Below are 12,579 nucleotides of genomic sequence, written 5' to 3' on the forward strand. Positions count from 1 at the left end.
ACCTAAAACTCTACTATTCTATTTTTCCCAACTTGCCAAATACAACCTCCAGGGATTGCTGCAAACTTCTTTTAAAACCTTGATTCACTAAAGTTGAGATTGTCCTGTTTCCTATATTTTTATAAAATACTTAAATATGGCTTTATGTGGTCCAGACAACAATCTTGGTATCACATTTCAGTTAGCCCTAGCTCTCTCTTGTTTTTATCCTTTGATCTCAAACAGAAGCATTTGTGAGCTGTCTGGAGGTTGTTCAAACTAGTGAGCAGATTTCTTCTTGGATTCTGGCTTTCTATTAAGTGCATGGCTTCTTGATCTGCCATTTCAATCACTCTCTCTGAAAATTTTTCATAGCAACAGAGCCAATAAAGCTTAAGTTGTTTTAGCAGTTTAACCTTAACTACATTGGTAATTACATTGGTAAGCTGGGACAAGTAACTCCCGTTACTTGTCCCAGCTTCTGCCAACCTAGCAGTTTTGAAAGCACGTAAAAATGCAAGTAGAAAAAATAGGGACCACCTTTGGTGGGAAGGTAACAGCATTCCATACGCCTTTGGCGTTGTGTCATGCGGGCCACATGACCACGGAGACGTCTTCGGACAGCGCTGGCTCTTCGGCTTTGAAACGGAGATGAGCACCGCCCCCTAGAGTCGGCAACGACTAACACATATGTGCAAGGGGACCTTTACCTTTTACATTGGCTGAAGTAATGCCCTGTCTCTGACTTAAAAGTCTCCTTCAAATAGGAATTCCATCATTCCAGTATAATTGGCTTGGCCATATATTTACAACCTGATTTGTCAGGAAACTGACTTCTCTATGATTACATTTTTGGACTCAAAAGCAGGCTGTCCAAACCAAGATTTCAGGTTCTCATTTTCTGTGTATCTTCTTGTTATTTTTTATAATTAGCAAAGTACTGAAGAACACTCTGTGAAGAGTAGTTTACATTGCTTGACTTTGCAGTGCTATATGTGATAGATTAAATCTGTTTCTGACTGAGGAATTGAGCTTTTGTTGATACACTGTGAAGAAGCCAGCACTTGCTGTCCAAGGTCCTTCAAGTCCCACTTACTCAAATGCAACAAGATCTCCGGTTGTCTGTCAGTCAGTCTGTTAGTCTGTTAAATTTTTTTGCTGCCTATCTGGGAAGCTTACAGCATTAAAACATTAAAATCCTAACAGATAAATATTTATAAAACAATGACATAGAAATAATAAGAATAAAAATAAAATCATAATTAAAATTATAGTTAAAAGATGGGGAGGGAGGGAGCAGAATGCATAGAAGTGGGATTGCCTTTTAATTCATTAACCATCTCCAGTGTGATGCTCCTCCATTGGTGCCCCAAGTGATCAGGCAGAGCCAGGTCTTCAGGCTCTTGTGGAAGGTCAGAACCGTGGGAGCCAATCTCATCTCGGACTCGGGGGATAAGGTGTTTCAAAAGACAGAAGCCATGGCAGAGAAGGTCCTTTTCCTAAATCCCACCAGCTGGAATTCCTTGACTGATGGGAGGTCTCCTCTGCCAGTGCAGTTGGGCCAGGCCAGTTCCAGGGGGTGAGATGGTTCTTCATGTAAGCTGGACCCATGCCATGCAGGGATTTTACAATAGTAGTTGTCCAGTTGGAGTGTACTGAGATACCATAGGACTCATTACAGAAGTCTTTCCCCAAAAGTAGAATATATGACATTTTTATGTTACAGAAATAACTTATTATTAATCTGAAAATAGGTACTGGCAAGGTGACAGAGGAAGAGATTATAAGAATGACAAAATAGGACATGGAATTGCTACTGCAAAGAGGGCTCAGTTACTAGTTCTGTTTTTTTAGTAGTGACATTTCTTTCAACCTAAATGGCCAAAAGTCATTATTGGACTTTGTTCTGGGCAAACAGTGAACACTGAAATGCAGTTGAAGTGCTGATTTCTAAAAGAGGTCTCTTCTTTACTGATACAGCCATCATGTATATAAAGGCCTATATACTGTACTGGAATTTTCTTTGTTCAAACCATTTGCTTTGCATATAAAAAACTTATATGTTACACAAAGGGCCGGATAGCTCAGGCTGGTAAAGCCTGTTATTAAGAACACAAAGCCTGCAATTACTGCAGGTTCAAGCCCGGCCCAAGGTTGACTCAGCCTTCCATCCTTTATAAGGTAGGTAAAATGAGGACCCAGATTGTTGGGGGGGCAATAAGTTGACTTTGTAAAAATATACAAATAGAATGAGACTATTGCCTTATACACTGTAAGCCGCCCTGAGTCTTCGGAGAAGGGCGGGGTATAAATGTAAAAAATATATATATATATTTTCATTGACATGGAGAATACATGTAGATATTGAAAAGCAGTAAGTTACGTGAGTCTTGTGTCTTTTGATTCAGTCAAACAATAATTTCAATTTCATGCTTCAGTGATGATGCTAATTATCTATTCCAGAAGTGGAAAGTCAATAATTCTATTTATTAAAAGTGGCAATGCTCTTCTTCCAATGCCCTTCTCCCCCCCCCCACTATTTGCCTTAGATGCCTGCTAGATAAAAAGGCTTTCAGACATTGGCAGCCAACCACAAGTCAAACCTTAAGTATGAGGTGTTATTACTCTGTGCAGAGCACAATGCTTAAAGGAAATTTGAGTCTAGTCTTTTGATATCAAAAGATCAAAAGACTGCTCTTTTCTATGTTTATATTTGTGCTTGTAACCCATGTGCCATAAGTTGGCTGATTATGCTCTAAACCAGGGATGTCAAACTCAATCTCATTGAGGTCCACATCAGGGTTGTGTTTTGCCTCAGGGGCCAGAGTGGGCATGGGCAGGGTGGGCACGGCCAGCTGGATATCACTTGTGTTGGGAGCGCCTGTGATGGATTTCACTTGTATTGGGGGCTCTTGAGCTCCATTTTCGGCTGTGATGGCCTCCTGCAACCCTCTGCCAGCAAAAATGTAGCTCAGGAGGATTGTCCACGATCCTCCCAAGCTCCAGATTTGCTGGCAGAGGCATTGCAGGCTGGTTCTTCGCTGTTTCAACGGCAGCCCCACGGGCCAGATCTAAGCACCCCACGGGCCAGATTTAAGCACCTTGCAGGCCAGATCTGGCCCCCGGGCCTTGAGTTTGACATCCCTGCTCTAGACCAACAGACTAGCTGTAAGCACACAGAAAAGCAGCCATAACTCCTTCCCTGCCATATACTAAAACAGTTTTCATGAGTTTTAAGGATAGCAAGTAAGAGGTGGACTTCCATGCCTTTACTGAAGACCTATTGTCTCATGGAATACTTTACAAGGATGAGCCAGTTGGATTACAGTCCATTTGCTTCAGGATTTGAATCCTGTCTGAGGCTGCTGAGGAGCATAATTTTTGAAAGATCTTGGAAGGGAACTGCTCATTTTGACAATTCAAGAAGGATCTTCTTGAGGAAGTGCTGCTGCTTTTTCATTTTGCACACTACTAATCTTTTCAATCTCTTTTTCCCTCTCTGTCATTTTTCTTTATTCTTCGAAATCTCTCCTTTTGTGTTCATACTTTCTGCATGGTGCAGGACGGGGCTCTTCACACCTGATATGGCTTTTGAAGCAATAGTGAAAAAACAGATTATAAAGCTCAAAGAGCCCAGTTTGAAGTGTGTTGATCTGGTGGTCTCAGAGCTGGCCATGGTCATTAAAAAGTGTTCAGAGAAGGTAATGGGTCTATACTCTTTTTTCCACTTTTCTGCTATCTCCCTAACTTTTGATAACACTTCAGGAGTATGGCTTCATATGATATCTAGGTAAATGAAAGCCTGAATGCATTCAGATAAGAAGCAATGGACACCACATGAAGTTCCATTCTTTTAGTTAATTATTAGTTTAGTTCTTTTGATTCATTTGGGTCAGTTACTCATTTGATTAATTGAGATGTAAATTCCTTTCCTGTAGTTTATTGCACATGGATTAACTATACAGTTGTGTCCTATAGTAATGCTGTATCTTGGATCATAGCAACTATAGTTGTATTTGATTTGAAATGGAACTAAAGGAACATTTTACATGACTTCCTGTGAGGTATTGTCTCTATATTAAACGTGTATGTCATAAAAGATGCTTTGGGATATATACAATATTTAATGAACAATTTTCTCAAAGAGAACAATCAGTTCCCTGTGATATTAAGAAGCCAGACTTCTGTGTGCTCCTTTCTTCTACTAAACCCCTGAAGAATCTTGGGCTATTTCCCCAGAAGATCATTGGGAGAGTATTAGGGAAATATTATGTCAAAATAGATTAATAAATTAAACTAGATCTGTTCTAAATTGGTAAAAATAAATTTATTTTACTTAGTAAATCAATCCTTTCCCAATGATAAAACAGGGAAGCAGCCCAACACAGATCTTCCTTTTTTCTTGCATGTCTGTGTAAATAGTGCTTAAAGCTGCAGAGATCTGATGTCTTATCCTATTGTCCCTAGCTTGGTTCCTATCCCAGGTTGCGAGAAGAGACAGAGAGAATTGTTACTACGTACATCAGAGAACGTGAAGGAAAAACTAAAGACCAGGTAAACAGTCCACTTCCTTATCTTCTAGCTAACCTTTTGGACGGGCCAAGAATAGAAGCATCAGAATTGAAAAGGTAGTTCTTAAAACAAAATGAACCCTTCCTTGGTTTTTCAATATTTGTAGTGAACTGAAATTAGCAGTTTCAGTCTCAGCAACTTTGATGTGTGGACCAACTCCTCAGCATGTTCAACAATTGTGAAACACTGGACTAGGATTATGGAGTAGGATTTATAGTACTTCTATTTGAGGGCAGTGCAGATATTTATTTATTTTTATTTATAATTACATTTCTATACCGCACCATCTCCCGAAGGACTCTGGGCGGTGTACAGCCAATATTAAAATACACACACCAATATAATATAAATATAATAAATAACACTATTTAAAAACAATTAAAAGCAAATATTTAGTGGCCAAATCACTAAAACGGTCAAAGACCGATTAAAACCCATTAAAATTTCGCTAAAATACGTCTTAGGCTAGTCCCGCTTGGTGAAATAATAAAGTCTTCAGTTCACGTTTGAAGGCCCGGAGGTCGGGGAGTTGGCGTAACCCCGGAGGTAGCTCGTTCCATAGGGCTGGTGCTGCCACAGAGAAGGCCCTCCCCCTGGGGGCCGCCAACCTACATTGTTTGGTTGACGGCACCCTGAGGAGGCCCGCTCTGTGGGAGCGCACAGGTCGTTGGGAGGCAATCGGTGGCAGAAGGCGGTCTTGCAAATACCCCAGTCCTAAGCCATGGAGCGCTTTAAAGGTGGTAACCAGCACCTTGAATTGCACCCGGAAGGCTACCGGCAGCCAGTGCAGGCCACGCAGGATGGGTGTTATATGGGAGCAACGCAATGCTCCCTCTATCACCCGCGCGGCCGCATTCTGGACTAGCTGGAGCCTCCTGCTGCTCTTCAAGGGGAACCCCATGTAGAGAGCATTGCAATAGTTCAGGCGGGAAGTGACGAGGCATGAGTGACCGTGCGTAAGGAGTCCCGATCAAGGAAGGGGCGCAACTGGCGAATCAGGTGAACCTGATAAAATGCTCCCCTGGCGACGGCCGTCAAGTGTTCTTCTAAGGAAGCCGATCGTCCAGGAGAACGCCTAAGTTGCGCACCCTTCCCTGGGGGCCGCCAACCTACATTGTTTGGTTGACGGCACCCTGAGGAGGCCCGCTCTGTGGGAGCGCACAGGTCGTTGGGAGGCAATCGGTGGCAGAAGGCGGTCTTGCAAATACCCCAGTCCTAAGCCATGGAGCGCTTTAAAGGTGGTAACCAGCACCTTGAATTGCACCCGGAAGGCTACCGGCAGCCAGTGCAGGCCACGCAGGATGGGTGTTATATGGGAGCAACGCAATGCTCCCTCTATCACCCGCGCGGCCGCATTCTGGACTAGCTGGAGCCTCCTGCTGCTCTTCAAGGGGAACCCCATGTAGAGAGCATTGCAATAGTTCAGGCGGGAAGTGACGAGGCATGAGTGACCGTGCGTAAGGAGTCCCGATCAAGGAAGGGGCGCAACTGGCGAATCAGGTGAACCTGATAAAATGCTCCCCTGGCGACGGCCGTCAAGTGTTCTTCTAAGGAAGCCGATCGTCCAGGAGAACGCCTAAGTTGCGCACCCTTCCCCTGGGGGCCAGTATTTCCCCCACCACAGTCAGCGATGGCGTAAGCTGACTGTACCGGGACGCCAGAACCCACAGCCACTCAGTCTTGGAGGGGTTGAGCTGGAGCGTGTTCCTTCCCATCCAGACCCGCACAGCCTCAAGACACCGGCCCATCACCTCGACGGCTTCGTTGGGGCGGTTCGGGGTGGAGATGTACAGCTGCGTATCATCAGCGTAAAGATGATAATCCACCCCGAAACCACGGATAACCTCGCCCAGCGGCTTCATGTAGATGTTGAACAGGAGAGGCGAGAGAACAGACCCCTGTGGCACCCCACAAGTGAGGCGCCTTGGGGTCGACCTCTGCCCCTCTGCCAACACTGACTGCAAACGGTCAGAGAGATAGGAGGAGAACCACCGATAAACGGTGCCTCCCACCCCCAATCCCTCCAACCGCCGCAGCAGGATACCATGGTCGATGGTATCAAAAGCCGCCGAGAGATCTAACAGGACCAGGACAGAGGAACATCCCCTGTCCCGAGCCCTCCAGAGGTCATCCACCAACGCGACCAAAGCCGTCTCGGTGCTGTACCCAGGTCTGAAACCGGACTGGAACGGGTCTAGATAGACAGTTTCCTCCAGGTATTGGGGAAGCTAATATGCCACCACACTCTCAACAACCTTTGCCAAAAAGCGAAGGTTGGAGACTGGACGGTAGTTCGCTAATACAGCTGGGTCCAGGGAGGGCTTCTTGAGGAGGGGCCTCACCACCGCCTCTTTCAAGGTGGTGGGGAAAATGCCCCCCAACAAAGAAGCAACTTTGTAACTCCCAGGAACCAGCCTCGTGTAACCTCCCGTGTGGCCAGTACCATCCAGGAGGGACACGGGTCCAATAAACATGTGGTGGGATTCAGCCTACCCAACAGCCTGTCCATGTCGTCGGGAGTCACAGGATCGAACTCAGCCCAGATAAAACTCTTAAGACTCATCCCCGCCAACCCACCCGGATCTATCCAATCAGTGTCCAGTCCGTCCCGAATCCGAGCGATTTTATCAGACAGAATATTGAATACCCAGGTTTTGAAGCCCTAACTTTAAAAAAAGTAGCTGGATTAGACCAGCTCTCTGCATTTTCTCCTGTAATCCTTTTTAGGAATTACAGTAGTAGAGAAAAATGCAAGCTTGGACTAGGAACTTTTTAAAATAATTTTTTTCAGCAAGCCAGTATAAGGTTAGTAGGGTATCCCAAAAGTGCTTTTTCAAGAGGCAACTGGACTTTCTTGTTTTTCTTTGAAGTCGTTTTGCTTCTCATCCAAGAAGCTTCTTCAGCTCTGACTGGATGTTGGGGAATGGAAGGATTTATATTCCTTGCAGACAGCTGGTCATTTGCATTGTTTTAGAGAGACGATGAGGCCACTTGGAGGTTTATCTATGACGCCAGGGTCACCTGAGTAGTGCAAATGGATTTGGAGCCGCCTTGGAACTGCTTAAAGGACTGTATTGTAGACTGGAGATAGATGATGCTGTATCCCTCCCTTTCTTTTAAGAGAGGGGTATTCAATTTTGACATAAATGGCCTTTTTGACCCTTCTTTCAAATCAGCGATCCTCTCTGTCCAAAATGTGGATTTTTCTGTCTTCAAAAGATCTTGACAGACTTGAACAATGAGCCCTATTCAAAATGAAATTTAATGTGGAGGAAAGCAAGGTTTTACAATTGGACAGGAAAAACCAAAGGTACAAGTACAGATTAGGTTAAACCTGACTCAAAAACAGGAGGGAGAGGGAGAGGGAGAGGGAGAGGGAGAGGGACCGGGACCTTGGAGTCTTAGTGGACAATTATTTAAACCTGAGTGAGCAATCTGCGGCAGCAGCCAAAAAAGCTAATGCAATCCTTGGTTGCATAGTAACAGAGGCATAGAGTCAAAGTCATGTAAAGTAGTACCACTTTATAAAGCCTTAGTAAGTCCACATCTGGAATACTGCATCCAGTTCTGATCATTCCAGTACAAAAAAGATGTTGAGCCTTTGGAAAAAAGGCAAAGAAGAGCAAGTAAGATGATTAAAGGCCTGGAGACTAAAATATATGAAGAACGTTGCAGGATTTGGGTTGAGCTAATCTAGAGAAAAGAAAGAGTGGGGGACATGATAGCAGTATTCCAGTTTTTGAGAGGCTGTCACAAAGAGGAGACGGTAAATTTATTTTCCAAAGCAGCGGAGAGCAGGCAAGAAACAATGGATTGAAACTAATTAAGGAGAGAAGCAACCTGGAATTAAGGACAATCACATGTCTGAAATGGTATAGGACTGTGATGGTGAACCTATGGCACTTGTGCCACAGGTGGCATGCAGCGCCCTCTCCGTGAGCATGCAAGCCATCGCCCAAGTTCAGCTCTACTGCACATACGCGCACACACACCTCCGCCAGTCAGCTGGTTATCGGGTCTCTGCTATGCATGCACGGGGGGGGCAAGTGCGGGGGGTATGTGCATGCGCAGCGGGTGGGGGTGTGCACACAAGCGCAGGGGTGGGGTGCATGTGCGGGGGGTGCATGCACATTGCATTTTGGGAGTTCAGGCATGCGCACTTTGGGCACTCAGTCCGGATAAGGTTAGCCATCACCGGTATAGGATCTCCTGCTTGAGCAGGGGGCTGGACTAGAAGACTCCCAAACTCGCTTCCAGCTCTAGTCTGCTTCAACTACATTCAGAATTAAAAATGGAAAAGCAGGGAAGCCTTAAAACCTGTAGCCAATGTGTTGCCAGGGTTGAGCTGAAGCCTGCTCTTCCAGTCCAGATCCCCGCAGACTCTAATCAGTCATGCTTTAGTTACCTCATGAGTGTACTATTACACTGTGTTTTGTATGAAGTTGCTGTTGAAAACCACTTAGAAGCAGCAGCTGGTCCAGATCATAGCAACTTGGGCAATAATAGGCATGCCACTGTATGCCCATGTAATTTCATTGCTCCACAAACTGTACTAGTGCCAGCTGGCTTTTAAGTGCAATTCAAGGTGCTATTTAATACTAATAAAGCCCTTCAGGGCATATGGGCTAGTTATTTTAGGGACCATTTATCACTTATTATTTCTGCACATCCTGTAAGATTTGGCAATATGGGTACACTTCAGGTCCCCTCAGTTAAACAATGTTATCTATTGGTGCTTTGGAATTGGTGCCCTTTCTATTAGGGTGCCTACCTCTGGAATAGCATTCTATCAGAGATTCATATGTTTCCAGCCTTGTTAATGTTGTGAAGGTACTGAGAAATTGATTATTCTCTATTCTCCCATAACTTGGAGTAGGGTGGTGGGTGAATCCTGTAAAATTTGTATTCTTGTAAAATCTGTTCAGTATGTTTTTCTTCATTCATGTAATCTGTTTATTTTATTGTTCTGGCTTTTATTTTGTTAAGTGTCCAGTATTGGTTGGAATTGGGTGTTCTTTAAATTTATGCGTGTATGTAGGTAAATAAATGTTAATCTCCATAGATGATCTTCCCTAAATGTTTTTTAGTTTTTAATTTGTTGCGTACAACTGAGAAACTTTTGTCATTCTTTTTTCAGATTCTCCTGTTGATTGACATAGAGCTGTCCTATATCAACACAAACCATGAAGACTTCATTGGATTTGCCAAGTGAGTCTTTGCTATCTAATAAAGATTTAGAAAACATGTAGACTACATAGTGTCTCTGTTTTTCACTAAATCCCAGAGACATCATCTATCTAAATACCTGTTTTTCAGCTAGACCAAGTAGAAACTAAGAATGCTTGATTTTAAGTTATAAAGAAGTTATAAAAAAGTAAGGTTCTACATTTAGGCCAAAAAAACAAAATGCACCAGTACCGTATATGTGGTACCTTGCTCAATAGTAGTAACTGTGAGAGGGATCTTGGAATCCTAGTGGATAACCATTTAGATATGAGCCAGCAGTGTGCAGCAGCTGTTAAAAAAGCCAACACAGTTCTGGGCTGCATAAACAGAGGGATAGAATCAAGATCACGTGAAGTGTTAGTGCCACTTTATAATGCCTTGGTAAGGCCACACTTGGAATATTGCATCCAGTTTTGGTCGCCACGATGTAAAAAAGATGTTGAGACTCTAGAAAGAGTGCAGAGAAGAGCAACAAAGATGATTAGGGGACTGGAGGATAAAACATATGAAGAACGGTTGCAGGAACTGGTTATGTCTAGTTTAACAAAAAGAAGGACTAGGGGAGACATGATAGCTGTGTTCCAATATCTTAGGGGCTGCCACAAAGAAGAGGGAGTCAGACTGTTCACCAAAGCACCTGAGGGTAGAACAAGAAGCAATGGGTGGAAACTGATCAAAGAAAGAAGCAACTTAGAACTAAGGAGAAATTTTCTGACAGTTAGAACAATTAATAAGTGGAACGACTTGCCTTCAGAAGTTGTGAATGCTCCAACACTGGAAATTTTTAAGAAAATGTTGGATAACCATCTGACTGAGATGGTGTAGGGTTTCCTGCCTGGGCAGGGGGTTGGACTAGAAGGCCTCCAAGGTCCCTTCCAACTCTGATGTTATGTTATGTTATGTTATGAAGCTTTGATGTTAAGACTTAGTTCAATTAAAATTGATAAAACTAGTTTTATTACACTTCATTTCAAATCAAATTCACTTCAAATCATTTCTGACTCTGAGTGGCTTATAATGCCTATCATTTGCAAAAATGCTTAAAGCAAGAAATAAAATCAAAATAGCAGCAATTGAAAAGACTGACTTCCATGGTCCTTATTGATAAATTTCCTTAAGAGAAATTATCCAAGGGGCTATTCTATTTTCCTTTGTCTTATTGAGCAGGTATTGGGAACATTCACAATCGTACCCAGACACCCAGCCATTAAAGACATGAAAGGTGACAACCAGCATCTTGCACTGCATCTCACTAGTAACCAGTAGAGTTCTCAGAGTTGAAGAAGTGCATGTGTGAATCAAGGAATGACCATAATTACCTAAGCTGCTGAAATCAGGACCAGCTTTCAAGTGGTCTTCAGAGCCGGTTCCATGTAGAGTGCATTGCAGTAGCTAAGTGAGAAGTGACCAAGGAACAAGAGAAGCTTTCCTGCCCATATGTGCTATTTCTTCTTCAAGTTAGGATCCACTTCAGTGTGACTAACACTGGGAGGGAACAGGGTCTCAACTAGAACCAAAGATGGAATATATTTGGAATTGGGAGGCCTGAATCTGAACCTTTTCTTTTCTATCCAGATCTAATAATGGTCTCCAAACACCATAATTAGTTCCTCAAGGACATGTTGATCTTGTATCTATAAATGACTTCCCACATTGGCTTCATGTAGATATTAAATACATGTGGAGAAAGTGTCCACAAGAAAGGGACGTGGGACTCAGTCTCTTCCCTGCTTCTACTATCTGGAACTTTCCCATTCCCCAATTTCCGCACATTTCAAAATAATGGCTACTCATTATCAAAAGTAGCCAAAATACAAGTTTAATCCAATTTTGAAAACAATAGCAAGATACAAATGTAATAATTTATAATGCGTAACCATACTTTGACTGACTAGTTTGTGAGGATCTGCATGAACAGCATTAAGAACATCCTTAGTTAAGCTCTTGAATAATGTTGAGATGAAAGAAAAAGAATGGTTTATATATATATAATCACCATGCTATCCTTTCAAGAAGCAAAACAGAGCAAACCACAACTTCAGAGGGGTGATCACAGTGAAATGGATATTGAAATAAGATGTTAGGGAATAGAACAGTGTTGTTATACTGTTTGCTGCTACTGCTTCTCTGATTACATTTTTGAACTAAGTAACAGTGTGATATTATTTGCTCTGAATAATAAGCAACATATAAATTAAATTAAATTAAATAAATAACTATTATTCTTGAATTTGTAATTCCAAGGTTCACTGTGAGACTTGAAATTACAATTCAAGAATAATAGTTGCCATATTTGAGTGCATATGAAAGGGAAGCATCTTCCTCCCTATGGTTTAAAGTATTGCTGGCTTTAAAGTGAGTTAGATTACAATAATCTAATAATACAGCTAGTCCTTATTTAGCAATTACAATTGGGACTAACAACTTGATTGTCAGCTAAATGGTTGCTAAATGTCTTTATGGTCTTATTTTTCTTTTGTTTTACAGACCTCTGAAGGTCGTAAATGTGAGAATTGGTTGCAAAGTTACTATTTCATAACTGTCCTAACTGCAAATAATTGCTATACGAAGCAGTCACTAAACGAGAAATAAGTATACCTTACAACTTGAAAAAGATTCTAATTCTATCAATCTGGTTATGATTAAAACTTGTGGCTTTTTTAAAAAATGACTTTTTATCATTTCTGATTATCAGGTTTTGAGAAAAAATATCCGGGGGAGGGATCACTGATATTACAGGTAGTCCCAGACTTACAACCATTTATTTAGTGACCATTTGAAGTTACAACAGCACTGAAAAAA

General features: G+C 42.5%; 1 protein-coding gene across 13 annotated transcripts in view; it reads left to right on the top strand.

Annotated features, from left to right (window-relative positions):
• Positions 1–12,579, top strand: part of DNM2 (dynamin 2) — a 210,011-nt gene that overhangs the window by 98,766 nt on the left and 98,666 nt on the right. For 8 of the 13 annotated variants that reach the window (XM_058166776.1, XM_058166786.1, XM_058166774.1 and 5 more), the window contains exons 11-12: positions 4,447–4,533; positions 9,689–9,759. In XM_058166776.1, the coding sequence (XP_058022759.1) occupies positions 4,447–4,533; positions 9,689–9,759 (158 nt within the window). Of the gene's footprint in view, positions 1–3,541; positions 3,681–4,446; positions 4,534–9,688; positions 9,760–12,579 lie in introns of all 13 variants that reach the window. The other 5 variants (XM_058166775.1, XM_058166779.1, XM_058166781.1 and 2 more) reach the window with 1 other exon arrangement.

Source organism: Ahaetulla prasina, chromosome 2, assembly GCF_028640845.1.
Source record: "Ahaetulla prasina isolate Xishuangbanna chromosome 2, ASM2864084v1, whole genome shotgun sequence".
NCBI classification, from domain to species: domain Eukaryota; kingdom Metazoa; phylum Chordata; class Lepidosauria; order Squamata; family Colubridae; genus Ahaetulla; species Ahaetulla prasina.